The 12,106-nt window shown below is 58.3% G+C and overlaps 3 protein-coding genes across 3 annotated transcripts; 1 reads left to right on the top strand and 2 right to left on the bottom strand.

Moving 5' to 3' along the window:
- Positions 1-63: 63 nt before the first annotated feature.
- Positions 64-2,004, bottom strand: wdr55 (WD repeat domain 55). The gene is made up of 4 exons (XM_077588210.1): positions 1,327-2,004; positions 1,064-1,170; positions 715-984; positions 64-635 (listed from the first exon to the last, which is right to left on the bottom strand). The coding sequence occupies exons 1-4, from the start codon at positions 1,945-1,947 to the stop codon at positions 284-286; spliced, it is 1,350 nt and encodes a 449-aa protein (XP_077444336.1). The 5' UTR covers positions 1,948-2,004; the 3' UTR covers positions 64-283.
- Positions 1,919-6,262, top strand: klc2 (kinesin light chain 2). Its single transcript, XM_077588181.1, has 14 exons — positions 1,919-2,191; positions 2,663-2,908; positions 2,971-3,298; positions 3,363-3,579; positions 3,690-3,879; positions 3,942-4,115; positions 4,187-4,286; positions 4,364-4,413; positions 4,472-4,539; positions 4,627-4,735; positions 4,806-4,952; positions 5,021-5,145; positions 5,217-5,274; positions 5,345-6,262. Exons 2-14 carry the CDS (start codon positions 2,681-2,683, stop codon positions 5,426-5,428), a joined length of 1,878 nt encoding a protein of 625 aa, XP_077444307.1. The 5' UTR covers positions 1,919-2,191; positions 2,663-2,680; the 3' UTR covers positions 5,429-6,262.
- Positions 5,693-12,076, bottom strand: actn3b (actinin alpha 3b). Its single transcript, XM_077588162.1, has 21 exons — positions 11,566-12,076; positions 10,078-10,192; positions 9,856-9,975; positions 9,683-9,769; positions 9,518-9,605; positions 9,362-9,440; positions 9,205-9,286; positions 8,984-9,069; positions 8,808-8,900; positions 8,495-8,725; positions 8,260-8,407; positions 8,031-8,181; positions 7,844-7,952; positions 7,626-7,766; positions 7,348-7,530; positions 7,127-7,261; positions 6,873-7,052; positions 6,649-6,795; positions 6,508-6,573; positions 6,268-6,426; positions 5,693-6,201 (listed from the first exon to the last, which is right to left on the bottom strand). The coding sequence occupies exons 1-21, from the start codon at positions 11,689-11,691 to the stop codon at positions 6,043-6,045; spliced, it is 2,685 nt and encodes an 894-aa protein (XP_077444288.1). The 5' UTR covers positions 11,692-12,076; the 3' UTR covers positions 5,693-6,042.
- Positions 12,077-12,106: the final 30 nt, after the last annotated feature.

A 12,106-nucleotide genomic window follows, 5' to 3' on the forward strand; every position in this document is an offset into this window, starting at 1 on the left:
ACGTACGTACTAGTACTGTTTTGTATATTGTAACAAGCCCAAAAGGGAATTATCACGTCAAAATTCAGTACTGACACATTTATTATAGTACAAAAGCTGGCAGTTATAGGTCTGGAGAATTTCCATTTTGGTTTAAAAATAAAAAACTCCCCTGAGCATGAAATATTGTCCACATTTATGGACAGTGAAAACAAAATAAGCAGTTTGTGTTTAGAGCCATTCTCTAAAATATAACAATGGAGGAGCGGACGTGTTAGCTTGGCTTTGTATTTGTACATGAATTTCAGTCACTGCCACTGTCACTGTCGCTGTCACTGTCTTCTGATTTTTCCTCTTCTTCCCCTTTTTGTCCATCTTCAGTTTTCTGAGGCTCCTCGACAAGTCCCGAAAAGAAGTCTTGGTCTCCGAAAGCTTTTTTGGAAAGCGGTTTCAGGCGCCCGTCCTTCTTCTTCCTCTTTCGATACTCCTTGACGGTGGTGGAGGCCAACGAGGAAATGTCCCAGAACTTGATGCGCTGGTCGTGGGCGCAGCTGAGCAGGAAACGCGAGTCCCAGCTCTTGGCCAGCTCCTCCACGGGTTCGCCCACGTGCTGCCCGATGCAGCCGATGACGCGGTTGGGGAGGACGTTGATGGCGCTGACGGGACGAGAGGAAAAAGACGCTTAAAAGACGGTTCCGAGGTTCGGATTCGTGAACCCGACCGGTTTCCACCCACCGAATGTAGCCGTCCGTGGAGCCGGCGCACAGGACGTTGTCGTTAATTGGGACCACGCAGTCCACCGACTCGGCACGGAGGGCGAAGCGATCGCTGGTGGCGCCGAAGCCGTTCCAGTTGAAAATGTAGACGGTGCCCTGGGTAGAGCCGCAGACCACCTTCTTGCCTCTCTTCATCAGCGCCACCGAGGTCAGATCGCCGCTCTGGTACTCGGACAGCAACTCGAAGCGCCGCCTCTTGATGTTGAAGACGCCCATGGTGCCGTCGCCGCTGGATGTGGGGGGTGCGGCAGATGGTCAAAGTGTTTGCAGCAAAGCTGAGGGCCAAGGGAAGAGATCTCGGACCTCACCTGGTAGTGAGAAGGATCCTCTTGGCTTCGTCCACGGCTATATCGCTGATGTAGTCGTCGTGGTGCTTGAGGTCCATGAAGGCTGAACCTTTTCTCATGTCCCAGACCTACAGACGAGAGGTGGCCCGAACCACGGCACAGGTACAGACAGAGACAGGTACAGGTACAGGCACAGTCATGAGCTGGACTTTCCAACAAGCACAACTAGAGCGTCCAAAAACCTCAACTTGTAGTTTTGTTTTGTTTTTTATTCCACCACCAACCTTAAGCGTGCCCCCGTCGTCTCCCGTGGCCAAGATGTTGGGGTCCACCAGAAGCAGGCTGTTGATAGGGGCCCCGTGGGCCCCGCGGATCCTGGTGACCAGCTGACCTCGCTCCACGTCCAGCATGTGAACGGCCTTGTCCCGAGAGACGCTGAAGAGTTTCTCGCCGTCCTGGGAGAAGCGCACCTGTCGGCAGGACTTGAGGTGGTGCCCGGAGGACCACAGCTCGCGGTTCTCGCCCTCCGTGCAGGAATAGGAGTAGGCGTACACGTCCCCGTCGACGTCCCCGCACACCAGCACGTCTCGGCTGGGGTGGGCGGCCACCGTGTTGGCGATCGCCTCCAGCTGGAGGTCCTGGGGGGTGTCCAGGATCCTGGGCTCGGCCGCCGCGTCGTCATCCGAGAGCGAATCGCCGCTCTCGGCCTCTCCACTCGTGTCCGTTTGGGACATTGAAGGACCGGCGGCGTGCTCAGCGGAGGCCGCCATGTTGTTCGCTTTACCCCGGATTCTTCTTTTTTTTTTTAAGCAAACGAAGGGCCGTTGCTGCCCTCTACTGGCGTCAAGTGGGATCGCATTGGAGAGCGGTGAATAAAAAGGAAGGTGTTTACGCGTGTCTGCCATTCATGTAGTTCAATGTAACCGCCCGAACAAAAACGACAAGTCTATTTCAAAGGGATCGGACGTCTATCGCCGTCAATGGCAATCTACGACTTCCATCCCCGGCATGCCGCGTGTGATTTATTGTTGAAAGAAACCGGAAGAGGCTTGTGCGTGACGGGATTGCCATTGACGCGGCTGCCTGTCAGGTCGGTGCAGCTTCATCATCCACATCGCGGCTTTCTTCGCTCCCGATTCTTCCATGCAGGTTCGTCCATTTTGTCTTTGTGTAGGGATGCGGGGGGATTGGGGGACTCCCAAGATTTGGGGCAGGTATTGCAATCAAAGAAGAGCGTTTTCGTGCTTTGGGATCAGACGTCCTCTCGATAGGATGGAGTCGGCGCCAGAGCGAAATGGCGGCCGACTCCGGCTCAGTGACGTCCGTCATGTCATCAGCTGCTTGTGTTGTGCGTGTCGTGTCGGTAAGGCGACTGGTGCATTGCGTCGGTGAGGTGCGATGCGGCGATGCGGTGAGGTGCGCTGGGAATGACGCATCTCCAGCACGGAGCCCCTGCGGGACATTTTCAAGGAGTCATCAATATGCATGTGGTCGTAGTCATATTTCTCAGACTGGTCCTCATTGGCGGCCGATAGACCAGGCTCCAATTCAGGACTCGGAGGACCCGACTCCCTCCAGCCTCGTCTGAACGCAAGCTGTCGCTTCTCTTTTTGGCAAAAGTGTTGATGCCGACCGGCCATGTCCACCATGGTGTACCCTCGGGACGAAGCCCCGGAGCGCCTCAGCCAGGATGAGATCGTGGTCAACACCAAGGCCGTCATGCAAGGCCTGGAGACGCTGCGCGGCGAGCATGCCCAGCTCCTCAACTCGCTCCTGGACTGCGCCCAGCCGCAGGCCGCGCAGGAGAAGTCGGGCGTGCTGCGCAAAAGCATGGAGGCCATCGAGCTGGGCTTGGGAGAAGCGCAAGTGAGTCGGGCGTCCGTTGCGGGCCGAGCCGGCATGTATGCCACTTCTTCTTCTGCCGCTAGGTCATCGTGGCCCTGTCGGGCCACCTGAGCGCCGTGGAATCGGAGAAGCAGAAGCTCCGCGCTCAGGTGCGGCGCCTCTGTCAGGAGAACCAGTGGCTCCGCGACGAGCTGGCGGCCACGCAGCATAAGCTGCAGTGCAGCGAGCAGAGCGTGGCGCAGCTGGAGGAGGAGAAGAAGCACCTGGAGTTCATGAACCAGATCAAGAAGCTGGACGACAACGACTCGGCGGCCGCCTCGCCCTGCGAGGACGGGAACCAGGGCGTCCAAAGGGAGGCGTCCAAGGACAGCCTGGACGACCTGTTCCCCAACGACGACGAACACGGGGCAGGTAGGACAAAATGTGGCCGCCCCGGAGCGGCTCCCACTCAGGCCACGACTTCCCTTCCGAGCAGCTCAGCCCAGCGGCGAGGCGGCGGCGCAGCAGGGCGGCTACGAGATCCCGGCCCGCCTCAGGACGCTGCACAACCTGGTGATCCAGTACGCCTCGCAGGGCCGCTACGAAGTGGCCGTGCCGCTTTGCAAGCAGGCCCTGGAGGACCTGGAGAAGACGTCGGGCCACGATCACCCCGACGTGGCGACCATGCTCAACATCCTGGCTCTGGTCTACAGGTACCGCCGCCACGCCCTAGCTAGCTTAGATGCTAAGGCATGGATGCATTGCCGAGTTGGCCGACCTGGCGCGTGTGCATGTGTGTGTGCGTGTGTCTGCGGGGCTTCAGGGACCAGAACAAGTACAAAGAAGCGGCGCACCTCCTCAACGACGCCCTGGCCATCAGAGAGAAGACGCTGGGCAAGGACCACCCCGCGGTGGCCGCCACCCTCAACAACCTGGCCGTTCTCTACGGCAAGAGGGGCAAGTACAAGGAGGCCGAGCCTCTGTGCAAACGGGCGCTGGAGATCCGCGAGAAGGTAGGAGCGTCCCATGGGTCTCTCGGGACCAGTGTTGCCAAGGAGCCCCTCCCCGCCTCCAGGTGTTGGGCAAGTACCACCCCGACGTGGCCAAGCAGCTCAACAACCTGGCGCTGCTGTGCCAGAACCAGGCCAAGTACGCCGAGGTGGAGTACTACTACCGCCGCGCCTTGGAGATCTACCAATCCAAGCTGGGTGCCGACGACCCCAACGTGGCCAAGACCAAAAACAACCTGGTGGGAGCGCCGTCCCGCTCGGTCCTTTCCGCCTCGGGCTCGCGCGTCAGCCTTGCGCGTTCCGCCCGCAGGCCACGTGCTACCTGAAGCAGGGCAAGTTCAAAGACGCAGAGACGCTGTACAAGGACATTTTGACCCGAGCCCACGAGCGGGACTTTGGCTCCGTCAACAGTGAGTCGCCGGCCGCTCGCAAAGCTCCGGTGAGTATTTGCCAAGCGGGCGCTTGACATTTGCGCGCTCTCCCGCAGATGACAACAAGCCCATCTGGATGCACGCAGAGGAGCGAGAAGAGAGCAAGGTGAGACGGAAATGGCCAGCTTGGAAATGGCCACCTTGTCACCTTTCCTTTCCGCCAGGGCAAACGCAAGGAGCAGGGGCCGTACGTGGAGTACGGCAGCTGGTACAAGGCGTGCAAGGTGGACAGGTGAGCGAGCGGGTCAAGGTCCGGGGTGTCTGGGAAACGGACGCAAGCCACCGCACGTTAAAACAACAACAACTCTTCTTGTCGCAGCCCCACGGTCAACACCACCCTCAAGAGTTTAGGCGCCCTCTACCGGCGGCAGGGCAAACTAGAGGCGGCAGAGACGCTGGAAGAGTGCGCCAGCAAGTCCCGCAAACAGGTGGCACCACAAGACGGTGGACGGAGATGTCCCCCGGGGGGTGCCTAACCCATGGCGCGTGCTCCCTCAGGGCTTTGACGCCATTAACCAAAGCAAGGTGGTGGAGCTGCTAAAGGACGGAGGAGACCGAGGCCGACACGGCCGGGAAGCGGGGAGCAACGCCGGAGCGGCCAGGGGGGACGGCGAGGCCGACGACGCCGCCGCCGAGTGGAACGGGGTCAGTCCCGGGAAGGCTCGGGGCGCTAAAGCCCGAGGCAAAAGGGCTCACCTGTCGACCGACGGCAGGACGGAAGCGGCTCCCTCCGGCGCAGCGGCTCTTTCGGCAAGATCCGCGACGCCCTGAGGAGGAGCAGCGAGATGCTGGTGAAGAAGCTGCAAGGCAGCGGAGCGCAGGAAGCGCGCAACCCGGGGTGGGCGCGCCTACGCCGCCGTTCTCGGCGCCCACCGAGAGCGGGATCCGTGACCTTTTTGTTCTTCTCAGGATGAAGAGAGCCAGCTCCCTCAATTTCCTCAACAAGAACAGCGAGGAGACGGCGCAGGTAAGAGCCGCGTCGCGGGACCACCCGAGATATCTTGCCCGGCGTGAAAAAGGTGGGCACGTTTTTCCAGGACGGCAACTCGGGCCTTTCGGACTGCCGGGGCCTCAGCGCTAGCAACGTGGACCTGACCAGGCGCAACTCCCTGATTGGCTAGAGGGAGCGCAGAGCGGACGCTGTTATTTCAAAGACATTCCCACTCAGCACTCAGCATGTCAACACGTGGCCACCCACCGCCGCGCCGCCGCAATTAGCGCTAGCTTGTTTAGAAGGCGAGCGAGCGCCCGCACCCCCGTGTACAGATGTAGCTAGCACCTTAACGAATGTCGCACAACGTGAGCGGAGTCCGACGGTATCGGTATTCGTCGCCACTCTCCGCAAAAGGTCCGCGCTCCGAGATGCTTCAGTGAATAAACGTGACAACGTGACAAGGGGTTTTATTTCAAGTTTTGTCGTTTCCAAAAGCTTTTCTCTTTGGGCGGAGGAGGGAGCACAGAACTAAGGTCACACACGCATCAGGCCGCCAAACATCCTTCCTACCGCATCTTAAGACTCCCGAAAAAAAGAAGAGGATCCACTTCTCGTTATTCCTTCTGCCGCTTTATTTACACCTACTCACAATGCTTTACTAATTCTGATCATGTTGCGGCTGTGATCCCTCCTCCAGACCCACTGTGCAGCGCAGTGTGTGTGTGAGTGTGTGTAAACAGGCGGCTGCACGAGTACAACAAACACAAGTTGCAAGGGTGGCCACGCCTCCCGGACTCCCTCTTACAAATCGCTCTCGCCGTAGAGGGCGCTGGAGAAGGAGATGTAGTCGAGGGCGCCGGTGGGGCACTCGGCGCCGACGTAGCGCGTCATGCGGGTGATGCAATACTCGGCCTGCTCGGGCGGGAGCTCTCGGCGAAGCTCTTCCACCGTGATGTAATTCTGAGGGGGAGAATGGCGTCAGTCCTCCCAGTAACGATTGCTATTAAAAGGGTTAAAAACACCTACTTTGTCCGAGGCCAGAATCTTGAAGGAGGCCATGACTTGCTCGGCCGTGTCGGTCTCGGCCGTCTCTCGGGTCATGAAGTCGATGAAGGCCTGGAAGGTGACCACGCCGGTGTTGTTGGGGTCCACCAGGGTCATGATGCGGGCAAACTCCACCTCTCCCTGTGGATGGACGACAAAGCCGCCGTGAATGACACATAGATGACACGTGCCCACGCGCCCTCGCTAGCCCGGGCGGCGTACCAGGTCGTAGCCCATGGAGATCAGGCAGGCACGGAAGTCGTCTGGGTCCATCCTGCCGTTTCGCTTCTGTAAAGACACATTTTAAGTTGCCGGGCTCTTGGCTTTGGTCCGCCAGCCGACACTTCGAGCGGGATAACTCACCCTGTCAAAGTGGTTGAAGGAGGCCCGGAACTCGTTAAGCTGCTCCTGGCTGATGCCCTTGGCGTCGCGGGTCAGGATCTGGTTCTCCACCTCGTTGATGGTTCTGGCGATGGTGGTGAGAAGCTGCTCCCAGCCCACGCGGATGTGCTGTCGAGCAACGTGAGCATGGTGAGCGTCGTCGTCGTTGTGAGCACCGCAAACGCCGGCCGGAACTCCGCCTTTACCTCCATGGTGTAGTTGGTGTGCTTGTTGTCGAAGATGAGCGACTCCTGACTGAGCTGGTGGTCGCCCTCCAGCTTGTCGATGTTGGACTTGTAGTTGATGATGTTCTGCTCGTACTGCTTCAGACTGTTCATCTGTTCCTCCAGAGATCCGGCGATGTCCACCGAGACGTGGCTAATCTCCTGCACGCGGTGGGCGACAACATCACGTACGAGTGACACCCGGGCGGCCGTCTTCCTTCTGCCGTCACCCTTACCTCCATCTTGGTTTGGATCCAAGGTCCGATGATGTTGGCCTGAGCGGCAAATTGGCGCCGGAGCCGTTCGTTGGCCTGCTGCCGCGCCACTTCCTCCTGGAGCATTTGGTCTCTGAGGGGCACCAGGTGTTTGACCTGGGAAGCCAGGTCACGCCGTCACCAAAAAGACCGGACGCCGCGTGACCGGATGCCGCGTGACTGGACGCCGCCCGTCCACTCACCGTGTCCCACTTGGTACCGATGTCCTGGGGTGTCAGGTTGGTGTAGGGGTTGATGCCGGACAGCTTGATTCCGTAGGTCTGAGCGATTTTCAAGATCTCCGTGTGGATGCCCAGCGTGGCCATTCGCTCTTTGTCGGCCTCGGGCAAGGTGGCTTTGAACTGGTCGTGGGCCGTGATCAGACTCTGCGGTGGGGGGAAAGAGGCAATGTTTTTTCATTTGATTTATTTTTAACCTCCTTTTTGTGGCAAGACCAAACAAAAGCTCAAGTGTTTTGCACCTGGATCTCCTCGGTGCTGTGGACAATGAACATGTCCTGCAGGTCCTCCATGGCTCCGTCCATCCAGTTGTTGAAGGGCGCCGCCCTCTTGGCAAACTCCAGGTACAGCTGGTCGATGGTCTCCCACAGCTTCTCCACACGCTGCAGACGGACGGACGCACAAGCCGCTTAGCAAAAGCCAAAGCCATTTCCTCTTGGGAGTGAGTGCCACTCGGTACCTCCAGGGCATCCCGCCTCTTCTGCGTCAGCGTGCCCAGGTTGTCCCACTGGTCGCAGATGCCCTGACAGCGGGCGTTGACGCTAGCGGCGTCGTGGTAGTCCAGCTCGCTGAGAGGGGAGGGGAGGGGGAGATTGAGACCAGGACCCGTTTAAAAAGGCCACCAGATGAGAGCCCTCGGTTTTTACTTGAGTTCCTGCGCGATGGCGGCAATCTGCTCCACGCGGTCCTGGTGAGCAGCCAGGTCACTCTCGAAGGCTTCGTGTTTCCTCATCAGCGCACGGATCTCCATCAGGGAGGCGGACTCGTAATCCTTCTTGGAAAGGAGGTCCTCCTTACCTGAAGAGCGTTGGGATAAGCGTTGCCTTAAGGACGTAGGTCGTAGGAGACAGGAGACCAGAGACCGGGAAAACTAACCTGCCGTCCACGACTCGTGCATGGAACACTTTTGCTTGAACTTCTCGGCCAGGTGGTCCAGCCTCTCTAGCCGGCGGATCTCCGTGAGCAGCCACTCTTCGTAGCCCTTCTCCACCTGCTCCAGGCCCTTCCAGGCATTGGCGATGTCCTGCGAGGGGAAGAGGCGCCCAAGCCGACGCCATTCGGTGACAAGGCCGCCAGCCTTGGACACGCTCGCAAGGAGACGGGCGCTCACCGACACCATCTTGCCCTCGGACGGCATGAAGGCGGGCCTGTTGCTGAGCCTGAGTTTGGTCTGCAGGGTGTTGAAGTTGATCTCCAGCTGACACTTCTCCTGCACGCGCGGCGGCTTGTGCACGCGCCGGTAGTCGCGGAAGTCCTCCAGCTTCTGCTGCATGGCGCGCATGGTCTGCTCGGCCACGCGGTTCTCCAGCCAGGGGACGGTGCGGCGAATCCACTCCAGGAGCTGCGCTTGGCCCACGAGACATTCGCTGGCCATGATAGCTCCGGTCCGAGAGCATGCAAGGGGGCCTTCGGGCATCTCTCACCTCGCTGGCCAGTTTCTCGTACTCCTCCATCAGCTTCTCGTTCTCCTGGTTGACCGCCAGGACCTTACAGATGCGATTGGCCGCCGTCTCGGCCTGCCGATCGAACGTGGGGATTTGTCAGGCCGTCGAAAATCGAGCTGGCGGCGGTTGCGCGAGCCGCCGAAATCGACACGCACCTGCTCGGCACCGGCGAAGGCGTGGTAGAAGCAAGAAACATAGGTCATGATGGCCTTCTCGTCCGGTTTGGGGGTGTTGACGATGTCTGAGGAGCACAAGCACAACGAGCCTCGTGGCCTATTTTCAGGCCAAGACAGATGTCGTCGGCAGGCACTTCGGTGGCTACGTTGACTGGAATATGCTAGCTAGCCCGTGCTGCCCAAAAGTATGCGGCTCTCACCCTCGGCATCCAACATCTTTGGGATGTCCAGGAATTTCTCGGCCACCTCGAAGGCCGTGTTCAGGTTGCCGATGGGATCGTCCTGCGGGCAACAAACAAATGAAACGAGACCGGTCGGCAGCAGGATAAAAAGAAGGAAAGGGAAAGAAGCAGGCACCTTTCTCAGTTTGGAGTAGTCAATGAGGTCGGGTCTGTGTCTGTGAATGAGGGCGCACAGTGCCAGGCCGTCCTTCCAACTGAGGCCACAAAAGAGCAGCGGCGAGGTCAGCAAAGCCGGGGCCGGGTGCCGCGTTCCTCTCTCGGGAGGACTCACCTGATGTGGAAGTTCTGCACGTTGACGTTCCTGTAGGGGGCGGTCTTCCTCTGGCACCACAGGAGCAGACCCTCCTTGGCGGACGTTTCTGCACCAGAGCAAAGTCTCCTCCTTGAGCGGAGACCCTCGGAGGCCGAGGAAATGGGCCGGCGTCGACGGACGCACCTTCAACAGAGATGTCCTGGATAGCGAAGCGCAAGATGATGGTCCAGATCATGCCCAGGGTCATCTTCACGTTGCCGTCGACGATCTCTGTGGAACATCCCCTCGTCGTCGTCGAGGTCGGCAAGTCTCCCGCACTCGCGGCGACGGAGACGACGGGAGGTGGGGACGCTCACCCTCGGCGCCGATGGACACCAGCTTGACGCCTTTGCTACAGATGAAGTCCAGAGCTTTGTTGACGTTGGCGATCTTGTGGAAGCGCATCTTTCCTTTGTCCGGCTTGGGGAGTCTCTCGCCTGCATTGGGGAGCACACGGCAGGCAGGTCAGCGTACTTGGAGCTAGCGAGCTGCTAGCTCAAGTTAACTTAGGTGACTTGGATCTAGCCAACGAGCCATACCTGATATGACCTCCAGAAGCAACATCAACTTCAGGCCATTTCGGAAATCCTCCTCAATGTTCTCAATCTGCGTGCCGGCTTTCCTCAGGTGGGAGTTGCACCAGGCTGTGAACGTCTGAAGCACCGCAAATGGTCAAATCCAACACATTTACCATTTGCTGCAAAAAGCACAACCTTGCTCTTTAAAAAAAAATGATTTATGGGATGTCAAACTTTGGGGGACACCCTACAACGGAGGGCCTACATAAAGCAAACCAAAGTGTCAGCCTAGGAGCCCCCCCCTTGATGACATCAAGCCAACTAGTCAAGTCCACAATGTCCTACAGGTGATGTCACGTCAGATGAAGCGAGGGGGACGGGTTCATATGCACATCTCAATTCCAGCGCGTCACACGACACCAAATCGAGGTTACTTGTAGACTCCCCACACACATTCGATGTGCTCTCCCTGGAGGGGGGCCAGCCGGGGGTCCTGGCAGGTGCGGAGCTCCTTTTGCCACGCATGACCAAATTTAGACAGACTCCTAATGCGGGCGGGGGGCGCGCTTTGGCCCTCTTAGGCCACTAGGCCAAGTTGTGTTGCGCGCGCAGAGGCCGGACAAGGTGCACGGAGGCTAAATCGGGTTGCCATGGGACACCGGCGGACAGCTGAGACGGTCAGATTCCTCAGGCCAGCTAACGGAGGAAGGAATGGATCCGGGAGGATGACCATCTTGCGCAAACGCTCTTAGCTAGCCGCCTAATTGCTAAAAATCCCTGTGAAGTCACACCCGAGCCCAGTCGCACCTGTCGCTTTCTCCAGCCTTGTTGTGAGGTCAGCCACTACCAACACCTCCTAATGATGTCACTCGAGGAGGCGAAGGGGGTGGGGGTTGCGGTACCCCCAATGGAGAACCCGTGATCAACCCCTGCCCGCATCTCCTTCCAAAGCAAACAAACATTGCTGAAAAACCTCACTCTTCCCGTCCCTTTTATGAAGACTTTTCCAAAAGGTAATGACAAAGTGGACCTTTTTGAGCACAGTACGCCGAGGATTTAGGAGGAAAACTGGTGTCTCTTAGCCGCCTTAGTCCGAAGACTACGACGGCGCCCACGCTTTTGACTAGGACACTCAATAGCTTGGGCCAAGACGCGACAATTTAAGACTACAAATCAAGAGACGAGTTTTAGAATGAGAAGACCAAAGGCGTGATTATATTTAGACGCTCCCGGCAAGGAAGGGGGGTGGTGGATTGGGGCGAAGGAATGGGAGGGGGTGGGACGGGTCGGGCAAGTGAAAGACAACACTGAGAAAGTCTCAAGGCCGAAAATATCTTCACAGTCCGGGCTTGGCGCCAGGAGCACCAAAGAGATTTTCGAGGGGTGAATGTGTTCCCCAAAAAATGGAAAAATAAAGCCCATTTTTTAAAACTTTTGACACTACACGCATACATATGCCTACATAGGCATACATATGTAGGCAGACAGGTGGAGGCGGCGTGCACGTACCTTTCTCTGCTGCTTCTCCCAGGCCGGGTCGAGCAGCAGGTCTCGGTCCCAGTCGTCCTCCTGGGTCATGTAGGTCTGCTGCTCGCTGTGGATGGTGTACGTCATGTGGCTCTCGAGCGTCGTCATGGCGGCGGCGGAGGCGGCTGAAAAGAGATCAACAAGAGGGGGGGACACACGAGCTCTGGTCCAGGGGAGGTCACACGCCGTTCTCCACTCTGCCGGACTGACTGGCGCTCGGCCGTGAAGCCAGGGGTGAGTGTCAGGGTTGCGTCCCAAAAAAGGTACCCGTCGGGGTGGTGGCCTGGGTCAGCGGCAGCCTCGGGACACGCCCCCCCCCCCGCCCTCCCCGCTCCGATGTGCACCTGTTGCTGCTAATGAAGCCTCGGCCGGGGAGCGACAACGGGGTCGGCGATACACCATGTCTCGTACGATCTTCCGGGAAACCAGCTAATTCTTCTGTTACTTGCTAACAAAGCGTATATATATATATATATATATTTCTATTTTATTTTTTAAATGTTGGCTCTGGAGTTCGACCAAA

The sequence above is a fragment of the Stigmatopora argus genome, chromosome 20 (assembly GCF_051989625.1).
Source record: "Stigmatopora argus isolate UIUO_Sarg chromosome 20, RoL_Sarg_1.0, whole genome shotgun sequence".
NCBI classification, from domain to species: Eukaryota; Metazoa; Chordata; class Actinopteri; order Syngnathiformes; family Syngnathidae; genus Stigmatopora; species Stigmatopora argus.

Bases quoted from the DNA above. Each gene is read 5' to 3' on its own strand.
- wdr55 (XM_077588210.1), bottom strand. From the start codon at position 1,947: ATGGCAGACACGCGTAAACACCTTCCTTTTTATTCACCGCTCTCCAAT. The intron at 1,171-1,326 runs GTTGGTGGTGGA...TCTCGTCTGTAG, and splicing joins ACGACGGGGGCACGCTTAAG to GTCTGGGACATGAGAAAAGG. The intron at 985-1,063 runs GTGAGGTCCGAG...CCCCACATCCAG, and splicing joins AGGATCCTTCTCACTACCAG to CGGCGACGGCACCATGGGCG.
- klc2 (XM_077588181.1), top strand. From the start codon at position 2,681: ATGTCCACCATGGTGTACCCTCGGGACGAAGCCCCGGAGCGCCTCAGC. The intron at 3,299-3,362 runs GTAGGACAAAAT...CCTTCCGAGCAG, and splicing joins CGACGACGAACACGGGGCAG to CTCAGCCCAGCGGCGAGGCG. The intron at 4,116-4,186 runs GTGGGAGCGCCG...TTCCGCCCGCAG, and splicing joins CCAAGACCAAAAACAACCTG to GCCACGTGCTACCTGAAGCA.
- actn3b (XM_077588162.1), bottom strand. From the start codon at position 11,691: ATGACGACGCTCGAGAGCCACATGACGTACACCATCCACAGCGAGCAG. The intron at 9,770-9,855 runs GTGAGCGTCCCC...GATGTTCCACAG, and splicing joins GGTGTCCATCGGCGCCGAGG to AGATCGTCGACGGCAACGTG. The intron at 7,053-7,126 runs GTAAGGGTGACG...CACCGCGTGCAG, and splicing joins GGATCCAAACCAAGATGGAG to GAGATTAGCCACGTCTCGGT.